Source organism: Bidens hawaiensis, unplaced genomic scaffold (assembly GCF_021521415.1).
Source record: "Bidens hawaiensis isolate Kalapana, Puna unplaced genomic scaffold, B.hawaiensis_p1.1 tig00027099_1, whole genome shotgun sequence".
Lineage (NCBI taxonomy): Eukaryota > Viridiplantae > Streptophyta > Magnoliopsida > Asterales > Asteraceae > Bidens > Bidens hawaiensis.
In genome coordinates this window covers 115,651-131,779 of record NW_027494375.1, presented here as the reverse complement: position 1 = coordinate 131,779, position 16,129 = coordinate 115,651, and the positions used below count along the sequence as shown (strand labels likewise).

Sequence of the window (16,129 nt, the reverse complement as noted above, 5' to 3'; positions counted from 1 at the left end):
AAGCAATCAATGGAATTAAGGGTGTTGATGAAGAAAATACCTCCTAAAATCAAATGATAAGACTTTGGGGTGTGGGGCTTCAGTGGGGGCTCCAGCTGAGCCAAGAACTAATAATATTATGACGTGTGGGAGAGAGAGAAACTGGACAAGGGGAGCGTTGGAGCCCCTGGCCCCTGGTGTGGAGGGGCTCCAGTGAAATTTTTTTTTAATTTTTTTTATAAATATATTCAAATAACATATTATTAAAAAAACACATAAAATATTAAAAAAACACACATTAATAAAAAAACACATTAATATCTAAAATTCAAATTACAAAAAAAAACATACTAAAAATTAAACAAACAATAATACTTAATAATACCACTAACCTAATACAAGATCATCGGGTCACCTCGCCCACAAATGTTCAACCAACTCATGTCGAAGATTCCCGTGTATCTCACGGCTCTTGATATTTGCTATGTTATGAAGTCTTTGTTGATCACTGATTGTGGACGGTTGTGGCGGAATGTCACCTTGGTAGTTTTGGCAGATAGCTTTGCCCTCGTCTTCTAACGTCATGTTGTGTAGGACCAGACACGTGTAGACGACGTCCATTATCCTCTCCCGAGTCCAATAACGTATGGGGTTCGCCAGCACATAATATTGTTTTTTCAGAACTCCAAAAGCTCTTTCAATATCTTTTCTAGCAGACTCTTGCTTCTTCGTAAAATACTTCCGTTTATCGGCGATTGGATCTGTAAAAGCTTGAACTAACAAAGCCCATTCATTGTAAATACCATCGACCAGATAGTACCCGTACTTGAAGAGTTCTCCGTTTGCAATAAAAGATTGAGGTGGTTCAACCCCGTCGATAAGGTCGTTGATCAAATGTGACTGATCGATAACATTAAGGTCGTTATTTGACCCAGCAACACCAAAAAAAGCATGTCAAAACCAAAGATCCTGTGACACTGCCGCCTCAAGTATAAGGGTCGGCCCTTCATGATCACCACGGTGGAACTGACCTCGCCAGGCCGTTGGACACATAGCCCATCCAACATGCGTACAATCGAGGCTACCTAGCATCCCAGGAAAACCATGTTTTTCTGCGTGCACCTCATATATGCGTTGGATATCATACATTGTAGGTTTACGCAGATATCTCCGAGAGTAAATCGATATGACTCCTACGTATATAAATACGATATAAGTATATATATATCTATAGTTATAGGCATTAAAATAATCTATAAACATATAATATATATTAAAAAATGTAATAAATATTTAATAAAAACTAAAATTAATGTTTTTTACCTTGGCAGAAAAAATGAAGGGATTCACGTGCAACCCTTTTCGACATCTGTAAATACTCATCCAAAGCGTCCGACGAAATGCCGTACGCTAATTGACAGATAGCAGCCGTGCATTTTTGAAGAGAGGTAAAACCGGGGAGACCCCTAGCATCCTCCCTTTATTGAAAAAAGGGATACCGTGCCTCTAAATCACTTGCTATACCATGAACAATTGTCTGCTCATTCGGAAACGAGTTCGAAAATCCGACTCCTCGTATACCGGTTGAGGGCTAAAATAATGCCTAATCAAAGTATCGTTAGCACCCGATCGATCACGATCACGAGGTGGTGCTCTAACTCTCGGGACTCGAGGTTGCTGGGCTTAATTTTGCAAAAGATCCACCACGGTTGCGGTCAAAACTCCCCCTACATGAAGAAGCAAATCATCCTCTTCGGAGGAGTCGGAATCAGACGAGTACCACGACATTTTTTTGTGTTAATTTTGAGAGGATTTTAGGAGGAAAGGTGTATAATTGTGAAATGGAGTATATTTTATAAAGGTATATATTTAAAGTTTAAGAAAATATTTTTTTTTTAATTTTTAAGAGCCCAACGGCTCTTTTTCTAAAACCAATGCAACTTTCTCTCTCTCTTCTTCCGCTACCAGGCTCACGCCTGCCTTGTTTTTTCCGCTAGCGTCCTTGGTGGTGTGGTGTTAGCGCCTGGGGGCGCGAGCGGAGGGGCTCTAGCGCCCCCGTTGAAGCCCCACACCCCTCAGTCTAAGGATGTGAAGGAAATTGAGAGAGAGAGAGAATGTGTAGGGCTTTGATAAGAAAGGAAGTGACGAATATAGGCGCGATAGCTTCAAATTATTTAAAAATTTAGGGTAGGGTTCAATCTAAACGGGTTTGTATAGGTTGCATTATGTTGTTGTAACTTGTGCTCTTAATATGGTAAATCTCTTGAAATTCAAAAAATATATTAAATATTAGAAACGAATAATATAAAAACAACACCGTATTACAGGGAATAAAAGTTAGTTATATATAGGATAGTTAAGAAAAGAACTTTGTGATTCTAGCTTTCCAAAATAAACCAAACGAATAAATTTAAATGGTTAGTATGTCGATAAACAAATTTATGAGAATGTAGTCAATATATATAATGAAAATTTTTAAGGAAGAAAGTATTTTAATCGACTTTTATTTTATATACCTGAAAATCCTAAAAAAATAATAATAAAGCAATATTCCTACCACTTCAATCCCATTTGGCAAGTTCTTTTTCTATAGCTAAATTGTTTCATTTTATTATTTAAGGATAAACATGACGTTAAAATAAAAAGTAAAAAAAAGAAGAAATAAATAAACATTAACACATTTGTTTTATATATATATATATATTATATATAAAGGAGGAGTGATGGGCACAAGCGTTTTTTTATAATTACATGCGAAGGACAAAACCGACATTTCATAACAGGGCAAGAAAAGTAATTTGTCAATGTAACCATCAATTCTTTAAGCTTTTAGTACAACATTATAAAGCTTTACTTTTGGTGAGATTACTCCTCAATCCTTTAGAAAACAAAAGGTTATGGTGTAAATATGTTATTATTATAGTGACTAAAACAAAAGGTTATGGTTTAAATATCTTATTATTATGGTGACTATCCACATTCTTAACTCTCATGTTTCATTATGTTTCTATTAACTTGTTAGCCTATATATAGTGGATTCATGTGCTTGTATTAGATATACATACATACATGCCAATGAATAACAACCTCTCTTAACGGATCGTCATAGCTAACGTATGATTGCAAACTTTGGTCATAGCTATCACTCACATTTGGGACGCCACCTGATGAAGCCACAACACGTTGAACATAATAACCTATAAAAGAAGATGTTATGAAGCCGTGAAATATGGAATGAGAAGTTACCATGCGTTATTGCATTTTACTTAATACTAACATCCTCGATTTGTCGTTAACCCAATGGTAAGTTCGGTGGATTGGTTATGTTGTTGAAACGATGGGTCTAACATTCCTACGTGGTTAGTACGATTTTGTATGCTTAGGTCATTGAACCTTGGCGGACATCCTGGTCGACAGCTTTGTGGCGATGCCGTAACGATGAGATTGACGTCATGAACATTTTGTGTCGTTTATTACTGCGAAGACAGCGACGCCCTGGTTGCTGGGTTGTAACCGGAGGTTGAGTAGGATTGTTTGGGATGTGTGACGATGAAAATTGTGGTGCTGCATTGTTGCTTGATGAGATGTTGGCAACGGAATGTGGGCAACAATATATGTCCTCTCTTTGCATTATTGTTGATTTTTAACCATAATAAACAGTTCAAGTTTCAATGTATTACAATTTTGTATGAAACTTCTTATTTAGCCTCAACGTTATAAAACTTTGTTTTTACCACATTTAAATCATTAGTTTTATATAGTTTTAGTAATTATAATTACTAATATAAAATTCATATTTCTATAAGAAATAAAGAGTCTAAATATAAGTTAATAAACAAAAGGTTATGGTTTAAATATGTAATTATTATTATGGTGACTATTCATGTTCTTAATTCTCATATTTTGTTTTCCAAATTTCGTAATGTTATAATGTTGGGTTAAATGTAAACATAAAACCAAAATCATGTAATTTAAACATGAACTATATACAATGTTAAATTAACAATAAAGCCACAAGTTTTAAACTTTGTGCATCACATCAAATGATTTGAGAGTATTGTTTTGAGGAGTGGAGAGGAGGAAGACTATAAATAGTTAATAGGGTTTAGCGATGAAACCGCATGAAATGCATAAAGAAGGTAGGAGTCTAGGAAACCAAGAGCAATGCAATTATTATATATTATCATAATTAACAATGCTTTATTATGTCAACATAATGTAATTTCATTAATTGTGCATTATTATATGTACTTAATGTAGCTAAAAATCTTTTGCATCCCTAAGGATTGAAGAGTTAATAATTATGATTATTAATATAAAATTCAGATTTCTATAATAAATAAAGAGTCTAAATAAGTTAAAAAAACAAAAGGTTATGGTTTAAATATGTTATTATTATTATTATTATTACGGTGACTATCCACGTTCTTAACGCCCATGTTTTGTTTTCCAAATTTCTTAATGTTATAATGTTGGGTTAAATGTAATCGGTTTGTTTACGAGTCACAGATCGGCATCTTATCGGGTCACAAGGTCAAATAGTCAACTTCATTTTGAGTCATCGGTGGGTATATGTGATACCATCAAATATTTAACAGGACATGTGTGTGGAAGAAGTCTAAGTTGACCAATGTATGAGGTAGTGATTAGAGATGACCGAAAGCTAATTCAATTGACGATCCGTAAGAGAGGTTATTATTCATTGCTATGTATGTATGTATATCTAATACATGCATAAGACGCCACTATATATAGGGTAACAAAGTTAATGGAAACACTTTTCTAATTAGTTGTGGGTTTTAATAGTTACTAGGTTTTGTTTAAACTATGATGTTTCTTTAACATAATGGTTCTATTTGTTAGTTTAGTCCAAGTTTAAAAAGATTAAAACTTTATTTAAATTTCTGAAGGATTTGTCGGTTAAAAAAATTCAGAATCAAATTGGATGCATTCATAGTTTTATTATGTGATGAACCTTACCAAAAACGAACCATCAAACCAACCCAACTTTTTTATATTTGATTCCATGAAATTGGAGCATATAAAAACAGTGCACCCTCATGAAAAAATTTCTGGATATGTCACTGGGCATAAGGACAAAAATCTATTAAAAAATAAAATATAAATACGTTAGCTAAATAATAGAGCATGAAATCTGCTTAATGAATAAGTACGCAATTTTCAATTTACTCTAAAAATGTAGGAGAGTATGAATTTTGATACGAAACTATCAAATTTTATTGAAAAACTAATATTTGTAAATTAAACGAAATCGGTGTAGAAAAATATAAAATTATAAATTAAGATTTGGAAGTAATTAGTTAATTATTTATCATATATTTTAAACACGAGTACTACTGAAAATTCTAAGATTGTTAAAAGGTTATATTAAAACATCTTCTTTGTAATCTACATATACTATTAAAACAATAGAATTTGTGTCAACATGACATTTTCCTATTGGTATATTCTTTATCTTTCCATTTATATTTATCACTTCTCTGTTTTTCATCTCAATAAAATAATTCTAAAATAAAATAAAATACTAGATAACCATTTATATTAAATATGTATTCATTTCTATTACCTCTAATATATTATTCTGCATTAATAAATAAATAAAATAAAAACACAATGATTTGAATATAAGAGAATACTTCAAAGTTTGTATATTACTCCTTCCAATTCCTAAGTAGATTCTGTTTACCTTGGATTTAACAATATATAGGTGTTCATCGAATCGGATAACGAATTATTCGGTTTAGTCGATTCGGGTTACTCGGATTTGAAAATTTTTGGACGCTATCCGAAATCCGATCCGATCCAAATTAGGAATATTCCTATCCGATTCGAATCTATCCAAATTCAATTCGGATCGGATTCGGATAATATCCGAATAATCCAAAATTATCCGAATAATCCGAAACAAACCTAAAACAATTTCCTAATTTTTTGTTCATAACATATAATAGTTTAGAATCACAATAAACATACAACCCGAAAAATAAGAATTACTCTTAACACAAATTTAAAATTCAAACTTCAAATAATAGTCTAATAAATATACCAAACCGGAAAATACCACTAAGAACATGTTTTTTATTCGAATTAAATGGATATCTGAATAATCCAAAAAATCCGAATTTTTTAAAATTTAAAATCCGAATCCGAATAAGAATTCGGATCGGTTTATTTGGGTTTCGGTTTCGGTTCGGATTTCGGTTTTTTGAGGATTTCGGATTTCTTGAACACCCCTAAGTATATGTTACTTTCCATCATTTTTTACTTTTAAAAGGGAAACATTTCAATTTCATTTTGATTTTAGACAAAACAACGTTGTTTGTTTAAAATACAAATCTTTTAGCAAATCATGAGCATTTGACTACGATTTTATTTAAATATATAAGTTTTTAGTAACATATTAAGACAACACCTTTTTTCCTTTAATTATTTCATGGGAAGATAGATACATTTAAGTTCATGCTTTAAAGTCATATTAAACTAAATAACTCATCATTTTATATTCATGAAATAAAACTCATACTCCATTAATTTACCAATTAACACCTATTTATGTATGCATTTAACTTCAACATTTCAATTGTCAATTAAATGGAAATTGAGTTACAAAATCTACACTATATAAGTTATTATCTTTACCAAATCTACGGACATGGCCTACTTACCTCTCGAAATCATAATGTTCTACATACTAATACGCTTGGATGCCATCGAAGTTGTTAAATGTAGGTCTGTGTGCAGGCAATGGCGTGACATAATATTAACACCGGAGTTTGAGGCCACCTACCGATCGCGTATTGCAACAAAGCAAAGAACTATTTTAATACATGACTTCAACTATTCAACTTACTCGATGAACCTGAAACACAACACTTATGGTCCAGAGACAATAATTCATTCCCCTTCCAAAATGGCCTCACGGGTGTAGAAATACTAGCACAATTGGATGGTCTATTGTGTGTTTGCTTCAACGAAACCAGTGAGATGGTCCTCTGGAACCGAACAACTAATGCGCACACCCTTCTGTCCACAGATGTCGGCCACGAGTATTATTTAGACGCTACAAGTGCGGTGGGGTTATACAAAGGTCCCGCAAATGACTACAACGTTCTTCATATAACACAAACACCAGCTGCTGTTAAAGCCAATGTGTACTCCAGGAACTCGCAAAGTTGGCGAAACATCCCCTTTGACACCAATCCTAAATATGCAAAACGTGCCTTTTACTTCTCACTTGGCACCGTTTGTGGCACCAACCTATTAGATGCTGATAAAGAATATTACAAGTCAATCGGGGTTGACCCATCAAATGTTACAACACATTAGCTAGAAAATTATTAAAATCCATTGTCGCAATACCTCATTATGATTAATTGGTTATAAGTTATAAAGATGGTACATCACACCCACGTTATTGATTAAAAAGGTAAGTTGAGCTACCGTCAAGCTACAAACACACATACTCTTAATTTTATTGAATTAGTGTTTTATAGCTCAATGTTTATTATCAAGATTCTTTGTTGTCCAAGTTATCTCATGGTAACCATAGTTTTGTTCATTTTCATGTTGCAACCCATAAACCCAAATGACTTATTGTCTTTTGAATAAATATTTTACCATAACATAATAAATTCGTCAGATAAAAAGTAAAACCCCTGCCGATCAATTTGTATGAAAATGGGTTGAAAATTTCCCCTAATAATGTTACCATAACAAACCATGTTTAATTTATTATTTTATTGAGAGTTTGTAGATGACTAAATGATGAATCACAAGTTTATGTCCTAAAGAGTTATAAGTATACAAATTTAGGGTAAGTTAAAATACAAAGTGAGATAAAAATGAAAAGTGTGAGAAGGATTTGTGTTCACACAAAAAAAAACCCTTAAAAAAATCATAACTCAATATATATAAATAAAAACAAAAAAATTTAAAAACCAAAATGTTTCCCTTGTCATTCTCGTTCACAAAAAAACGACGAAAAGACACAATGCCGAGAAAAAATACACAATGCCGAAAATGAACAAACAACACAATGATAAACAAAAAAAAAACACAATAAATTGCAAAATATAACACAACGCTAGACTAATATAACACAATGTTGAGTAATATAACACAATATCAAGAAAAAGACACAATTAATGACGAAAATAAACACAAAACACAATGATAAATAAAAAGACACAATAATCTTTTACACTCAACATTGTGTCTTTTTCAAGTTTTTTTTAGAATGAGGAAGACGGTGGAATCATTTTTTTGTTTTTACATTTTTTGTTTTTTATTAAAATTTTAGTAATGACTTTTTTTTTATTAATTTTCATTATTTTTAGAGGGTTTTTTTTTCTACAAATCCTTCTAATCGTTCTCATTTTTGCCCGCCTATGTAGAATAACTTGACCCTACACATTAAATATATTCTTCGTGAAGGATATCCTATTGAATGCGCAAGTACATCGGAACCGATGAAAAATGAGAGGCAATTTGTGTTCGGTTTTTGGGTGTTGATCGAGTCCATAAGGCTTGCACTAACAAGGAGTAATGCGATGTAAATTGTCCATGTTGCAACATCTCACGGGTTTCCTACTAAATTGATTTGGTCTTTCTGAGATTTTTGATTTCTTTCCATATACACAATTTGTGTATTTATATAATGAAATTGTCAGCCTCATACCGATTAAATCATATACAGCTGACGTAGGGGCCCAATAAATTGATGGAATTAACGTATTAGACTTACACTGATACACTCGATACACACTACTACGCCTATTTTGGGATGGACAGGATAAAATGTGTCGAACCGGGAATGAGTTGACATGTAATACACTATTGCACATATTAGTTGTATTTATATACCATATTAGTAAAATGTAAACTAGGCTTTCATTTGTTTTTTATTTTCGTTTTTTAACCAACTTACGTTTCTACCCCTTAATTTCAATAAAGTTATCATACATCAGATAATTTTTCCGTTTAAACAATAATTTATGTTACCGATTTCAAACCACATCCTTAGTTTTCTTTTATTTCCTTTTAAACAATATTTATCTTCTTTTTAGTCTTTTTTTTACCAGTCTAACAATTCGGACCGTAATCCCGTTAACATTTTGAAACTAACATACTTTTGGTTTAACATTGTGTTATAACGTGTGTCACATGCATTGAAGCGTTTTGCTTTAGTACCCATTTGGGAAACATTGAAAACACGCTACACATGCTACTAACTCATGGAACCCGCAACATATCATACAACCTATGGTCTCTGCTTCAAGATAAGTGGATCCTCATGTTCACAACCCCCGCAATCCCACCGATATCCTTGCACTGGTGGATCCTCATTTCCCATTACGTTACAAATGGAAACATGTTTGCTATGGCCGACACAACAATAGTATATGAGATTTGTGTCCTCACCAAACCATTGACGTGTCTATCACATGAATTGGTTTACCAACAAAAAAGGGTAGTCTTCACTGAGACCCTTGTCTCTCCCGCTATTTAAGTATGTCTGTCTTATGGTTATCTTAATTCTTGTCGCATTCTAACTTGTCAGTTTGTAATGCCATAAATAAAAACCTTTTGTTTCTCTAAGTTAAGTACCAATCACTTTATAATACCATCTACCCAATATATGCATACGACAATATGCATGTGCACAATCAAATCACGTATGCCCACAACTTTACCATTTTTACAATTCGTTGACAGACAACTTTGTGGCTTTAATTTGAGCATTGCTTTCATGTCCTGATTAGATTTCAATTCTAACTAATCACCAATTAACACACATTCAATCATTTATGTTGATTAAAAATCACAAAACCCACAAACCTACTTTATTAATAAATATTTCACAAAACACACTACATCCAATATATATACATACGTCAATATTTTAGTACGCACCCCACACAAAAAAATCTAACAAACCATATGCAGTTGCGGCAATGCGGTCACACTGATAACCCATTACACACCACACAAAACAACATAAACCAATACGAGAAGATAATTTACGTGAATCCGCAGCACCGCGCGGGCACTTTTGCTAGTATAGACATAAGAATAAGACTATTTGGGTTAATAATAAAATGAGTTTAAAAAATGTAAGGATGGTTTAGAGAGTGACAAGTATTATAAAATAGTATTATTTTATTAGAGTAGTAGATGGCTACAAATAACATAACTTATAGTTACCAAAATGTGGAAAGATGGAACTCCTTAAGTGTCTATAAATGGCCACTTCAATTGAGAAGAGTGAGAGTAACTTCCAGTGGATCCAGCCTAATCATAGTGGGCTTTGACCCGTGGCCGGGTTTCCTTGTGCGGGATTGAGCCTTCGGGATCTAGCCTAGAAACCGAATATACTTACTCTACAAAATCCAAGTACCTCTAGTTACTTATCATGATGTATTATTATATGAATTTGTATTATTACAACTTATTTTTTCAAATATATTGAAAATCTTTGTATTTGATGGCCCTTCTTGATGAAATCGTTAAGAACAACAATTAAGCGAAACGATTTTTTATTATGAATCCGAGAAGAATAGATGATTAATGGTGATTGGCGACTCTATTTATAGGCCGTCTGAAATATATTCAAACGGTTGTGATGGTTCGTCGATACAACGCAACACTTTCTAATTTGTTACAACATTTACACAAACTATTAACTAAATACAATTTACACCTTAACTTTGCTAGCTGGACTATCTATCAAAGTTTAACTATTTAATGATTTTATTTTGATTAATGTTTGTATTGCAGCATGTTTCTCCTCCACGAGTCTTTGGAAAATATAATGTACACAATTGCAAAATGGTAGATAAGAAGCATATTGTGGCCACCATTTTGGATATGGGAAGAGAGAGAAAGTAATAGTTAAAGATTGGACACACAAACATGATATACAACCACAACCATAAAATTGGATGATAGGCTTATCTTTGATCACAATCTCATCCACTCTCTTCTTTGACACTATATGCTTACAAACACCCCCAAACATTACATCTCATTGCAAAGAAAGTAACACACCATGGCTTCCGCGGCCTTCACCATGGCTTCCGCGGCCTTCACCATGGCCAATTCTTCTCTTCAGGTTACTTTCATTAACTTATGCATACTTCGTGCCTACATACATACATACATACAGCTAAGCGCTCTTTTAGACTAATAATATGTTGAGAATCACGATACCGCTTAAAGCAACTTTATCTTTTGACTTGAATGTGATATATTATAAAAATGGTAAAGTAGCAGTTTGTGTTTATTTACGATTCTCAATATATTATTGGTTCTAAACGGAAGACCCTACTATGCACACATACAAACATTTTCTTTGTGGATGGATAATTGTTTCCAAGATTCAATAATTAAGTTGGTACTTATTACAGGTGAACGGTAAAGGGTTTTCTGAATTTTCCGGGCTTCGTAGCTCATCTGCATCTCTTCCTTTAGGAAGGAAAGGTTCTGATGATTTCGTGTCTATGGTTGCCTTCCAAACCTCTTTTGTAAGTGACTCAGTTTTCGTACTTAGATACTATTTGCTAAGTTATTTTATTAAGTAACGTGAGAATTTAATTTGAGATGATATATATTGTTCCAATGTCTACTAGATTAATTATACACATTGTCTTGTGAAATAATACGGCTACAAATATAGTATAAACGTATAGCTGTGTTATAATATATCACCCGTTTAAATTAAGTGTCTCGTATGAGTTTACCTGTTTAATTAAATGGGTTGACCCACTTACCCATTTGATGCCCGTATAACCTTTTCTTAAAACCCACTAACTAAAATATCTTTACACCTTGGTTGCTACCCGTCATGGCGTCAACCTGCTTGACACGTTTATAAAAAAACGAGTTAAGCGTGTTGTGTTCGGGTTACACAAGCACCCTTATGTTTAAAGAATTTGAGTATTAACATTCGTATTTAAGTTTTACTTGATTAAACAAGAATACGTTTGGCATGCAACTAGGTTGGGTCAGGCAAAGGTACTAAGGGACCGGTGGAAGCCAAGCTAAAGGTTGCTATTAATGGATTCGGTCGCATCGGAAGGAACTTCTTGAGGTGCTGGCACGGACGAAAGGACTCCCCACTCGATGTCATCGCCATCAACGACACCGGAGGTGTCAAACAAGCCTCCCACCTTCTCAAGTACGACTCCACTCTCGGCATCTTTGACGCCGACGTCAAACCTTCGGGTGACAACGCTATTTCAGTTGATGGCAAGCTCATCAAAGTCGTTTCTGACCGTAACCCATCTAACCTTCCATGGGGGTATGATTTATTATTATTATTATTATTATTATTATTATTATTATTATTATTATTATTATTATTATTATTATTATTATTATTATTATTGGTTTTAGATATTTAACTATACCGGACTGACTGGTCTCATGGTCCGACTATGTACCAGTCTGGTTGATTGTATTTGTATAATTCTGTTTGATCAACTGGTCGGTTACTGGTTAGACTGATTGAAACGGCGAACTAGACCATGTGACCGGATTTTGGGAGAAAGAATTCATATCTTATTTATATAAGAGCTCACTATATTATGTAAAAGTTGCAAATCCAAGATAGTTTCATATTTTGTTTTAAATCAGTTAACAGGATTTCAGAATCATTTTTTTCTTCTTATAACATATCTGATTTTTATTTTGCTTTATATTTAAATTTGTAAATGCATGTCATAAAGTATCATATTTGTTTTAACTTAGTAACATACATGGTTTTATTTTTATATTATTTGTACTATCATTTGATTTTAGAAAACATCGATTAGTTTGTTTATGAAAACATTTAGTTTTTTATGGAACTGAAATACTTATACGAGTTATGACGTGAATGTGCACAGGGAACTTGGGATTGATTTGGTGATTGAAGGTACCGGAGTGTTTGTGGACCGAGATGGGGCTGGGAAGCACATTCAGGCAGGAGCCAAGAAGGTTCTCATCACTGCTCCAGGGAAGGGAGACATTCCGACTTATGTTGTCGGTGTCAACGCAGAACTCTACAACCACTCCGAGGACATCATCAGCAACGCCTCCTGCACCACTAACTGCCTCGCTCCTTTCGTCAAAGTCATCGACCAAAAATTCGGTAATTATCTCCGACTTTCTAACTCTATTTATAATATTTACATTACAACTTCACTTGATATACGCAAAGGGTCAGGTGCATGTCTTCACTGTCCGGTTTTGATGGTTGTTAGGTTATACCTTGAGCCTAACCATTAGTAACGGTTTTTTATCATTGTCAACTAAAACCAAACCACTGGAATTTATATCAGATAAACAAAACCATTATTAACGGTTTTCTCAGACCAAATTTTGAGTGTAAACTATAAACCAAGCCATTCGGTACAATTCAAAAGTTCCTAATCCAATCAACGTAAAAGGTTTAAAACTGACCGGGAAACAAAAATGGTTACTTGTTTGGATGGTCTTATAGTTGCATACCAAACCATACACACCCTTATAGGGTGTTCTTATAAATGTATGTAACTGTCACTCTTTCTCTTTTAAGACTCTTAATTGTCTTACACCCATAAATGTGTATGTCTTTTAGTGTCCCTCAAAAAAAAAAATTATGCTATGTTAAAAGGTTCTAGTGTATGATTTAATGTAGTTTTTTAGCCTAATATTGGTTCTTATACATGATAGGAATCATCAAGGGAACAATGACCACCACTCACTCCTACACCGGAGACCAAAGGCTACTTGACGCAAGCCATCGTGACCTCAGACGTGCACGTGCTGCAGCCCTAAACATTGTCCCAACCTCCACCGGTGCAGCCAAGGCAGTGGCACTAGTCTTGCCTTCTCTCAAAGGCAAGCTCAACGGGATCGCTCTTCGTGTCCCCACACCCAATGTCTCGGTTGTTGACCTCGTGGTTCAAGTCTCCAAAAAGACCTTTGCTGAGGAGGTCAATGCAGCATTTAGAGAAGCTGCAGACAACGAGCTAAACGGGATCCTGTCGGTGTGTGATGAGCCACTTGTGTCGGTTGACTTCAGATGCAGTGACGTGTCATCAACGGTTGACTCTTCGTTGACCATGGTTATGGGAGACGATATGGTGAAGGTGATTGCATGGTACGATAACGAATGGGGGTACTCGCAGAGGGTGGTTGATTTGGCTGACATCGTTGCTAATAACTGGAAATGAGCTTCAGTCATCAGTCATTTAACTGCTACTACCATTTCTTCCAAGTAATTGATTATTTTTGTATGCAAATATTTATATATATTTTAAATTTATATGTGCAATGTAATTCGAGTTTGAAGTATTTGGAACAATAATTCTGAAGCAAAATAAAGAGCTTTTCTTCCTTGTTCTTGAAAATATTAAAATTCCCTATTGTAGTTTCCACACATAGATAAATGATTACTTCAGTAGCTCACTTGTATAAAAATCAGGTTGATATGGCTCGAGTGCATAAACGCAGATCAATAGTTGGTTAATGTGTGTCTTTTTGTGTGGTATTTTTCCTTTTGCAGAACCTATAAGTCTTCTGTCATAAAAATATTTCAATTGTATGTAGAACAAATGAGAGTTTTTCTTTCTAATTCACCAAGAAGAGGATATACAAAAGGAGTTTAAAATGCCCTAAAGTGTTAGTAAGTTTGATGCGATTTTTAAGTTTATCTTTATGATTTTCTCTCCTTAGTTTCCCTCCATTCAAAACTATAACTTGCGTATGAGTTTAGTGTTCTATAACCTTCATATTCAAACAATGTTCATCTTGAGCTTCTTGGCTAAAACCGCCTGAATTAGAAATGCTCGGTGTGGATACATATATAAGGGAACATATAGTTCCTTCAACCGCTACTATAGTTTATTTAACACGTTCTACCTATATATATAGGCTGCAACCTCAAAATACTTTATGGTTGTTTTGGTTTAAGTTTCTTGAACTTGATCAATGGTGGGATATTTTAAATGTGTTTACAATCGTTCACGTTTGCCACTTCCATTTTCAAGCATTTAAAAACTCAACACAAATCCCAACTAGGTGATGCAAAACTTAGTGTATTGTGTCACATCTGTCTCGGCGGAATTGCGAGAGGCGACGAACATGGTTGTCAAAGCATATGATTATTGTAAACACAAACACACAATTGGATACATAGATTAAAATTCAGAGTTTACATCCCAACATCAAGTTTAAGTATTAAAACATCTATGAAAAGACTTTGTTTCTATGATTTCACTCATATGGCCAGCACCTTGGGTTATGCAAGTAAAATCCTTTGAAATTTGTATCCGACTCTTGTGTGCATGTTTTCCTATGATGTTTTCCACTTGTACAATTGTGCCTTAATTACCCAAAAGACATTTTTTAAAGTGTCAACACGGGGTTGGTGATTTCACATGTTTTGCAGTCATAATGTAAAACCAGTTCCCATAAAAACGTTGAAAATGTATACGTGGTCATAGCATTAAATTGTTTCCCTTAAACATAGTCATAATGTTAGAAAATGTACCCTTGAAAATAATATAAACATGACCATAATGTATAAAAATATGTACTCTTAAAAACAATATTAACATGGCCATAATGTATGGAAAATGTACAATTCAAAACAATATAAACATGATCACAATATATGAAAACGCATCCTTGTAAAAAAATATGAACGTGCCCATATATGAAAGTATATCCTTGAAAACAATATGAACGTGGGAATAATGTATGAAAACCTATCCTTGTAAACAATATGAACGTGGCCATAATGTATGAGAGCGTATTCTCGAAAACGATATAAACGTGGCCATAATGTATGAAAATGTTTGCTTGAAAACGATATCAATATAATTATGATGAACGAAACATAAATGACATATGACCTATTCATAAGCTAGCAAGGCATACGAATGATATGTAATAACATGAGCCTATAACCAAACCAGACACATAACAAGTTGCCCCAGCGAAATTTGGACAACAAACATTCACACGGATAACAATGTTTGAGCGACCAACGGAGAATGGGGCTTGTCGGGCCCAATAGTACTATCGATATTCCCGACGACCTAAGATAGTTAATGGTTATATAATAATACGGTGTCAAAACGAAACAACCCATATAATACATAAA

General features: G+C 33.9%; 1 protein-coding gene across 1 annotated transcript; it reads left to right on the top strand.

The window, feature by feature from the left end:
* The first annotated feature begins 10,943 nt into the window (after positions 1-10,943).
* Positions 10,944-14,380, top strand: LOC143574776 (glyceraldehyde-3-phosphate dehydrogenase A, chloroplastic-like). The gene is made up of 5 exons (XM_077059314.1): positions 10,944-11,110; positions 11,406-11,522; positions 11,997-12,298; positions 12,885-13,129; positions 13,693-14,380. Exons 1-5 carry the CDS (start codon positions 11,048-11,050, stop codon positions 14,193-14,195), a joined length of 1,230 nt encoding a protein of 409 aa, XP_076915429.1. The 5' UTR covers positions 10,944-11,047; the 3' UTR covers positions 14,196-14,380.
* The last annotated feature ends 1,749 nt before the right edge of the window (positions 14,381-16,129 follow it).

Bases quoted from the DNA above. Each gene is read 5' to 3' on its own strand.
- LOC143574776 (XM_077059314.1), top strand. From the start codon at position 11,048: ATGGCTTCCGCGGCCTTCACCATGGCTTCCGCGGCCTTCACCATGGCC. The intron at 11,111-11,405 runs GTTACTTTCATT...TACTTATTACAG, and splicing joins TGGCCAATTCTTCTCTTCAG to GTGAACGGTAAAGGGTTTTC. The intron at 11,523-11,996 runs GTAAGTGACTCA...GCATGCAACTAG, and splicing joins TTGCCTTCCAAACCTCTTTT to GTTGGGTCAGGCAAAGGTAC.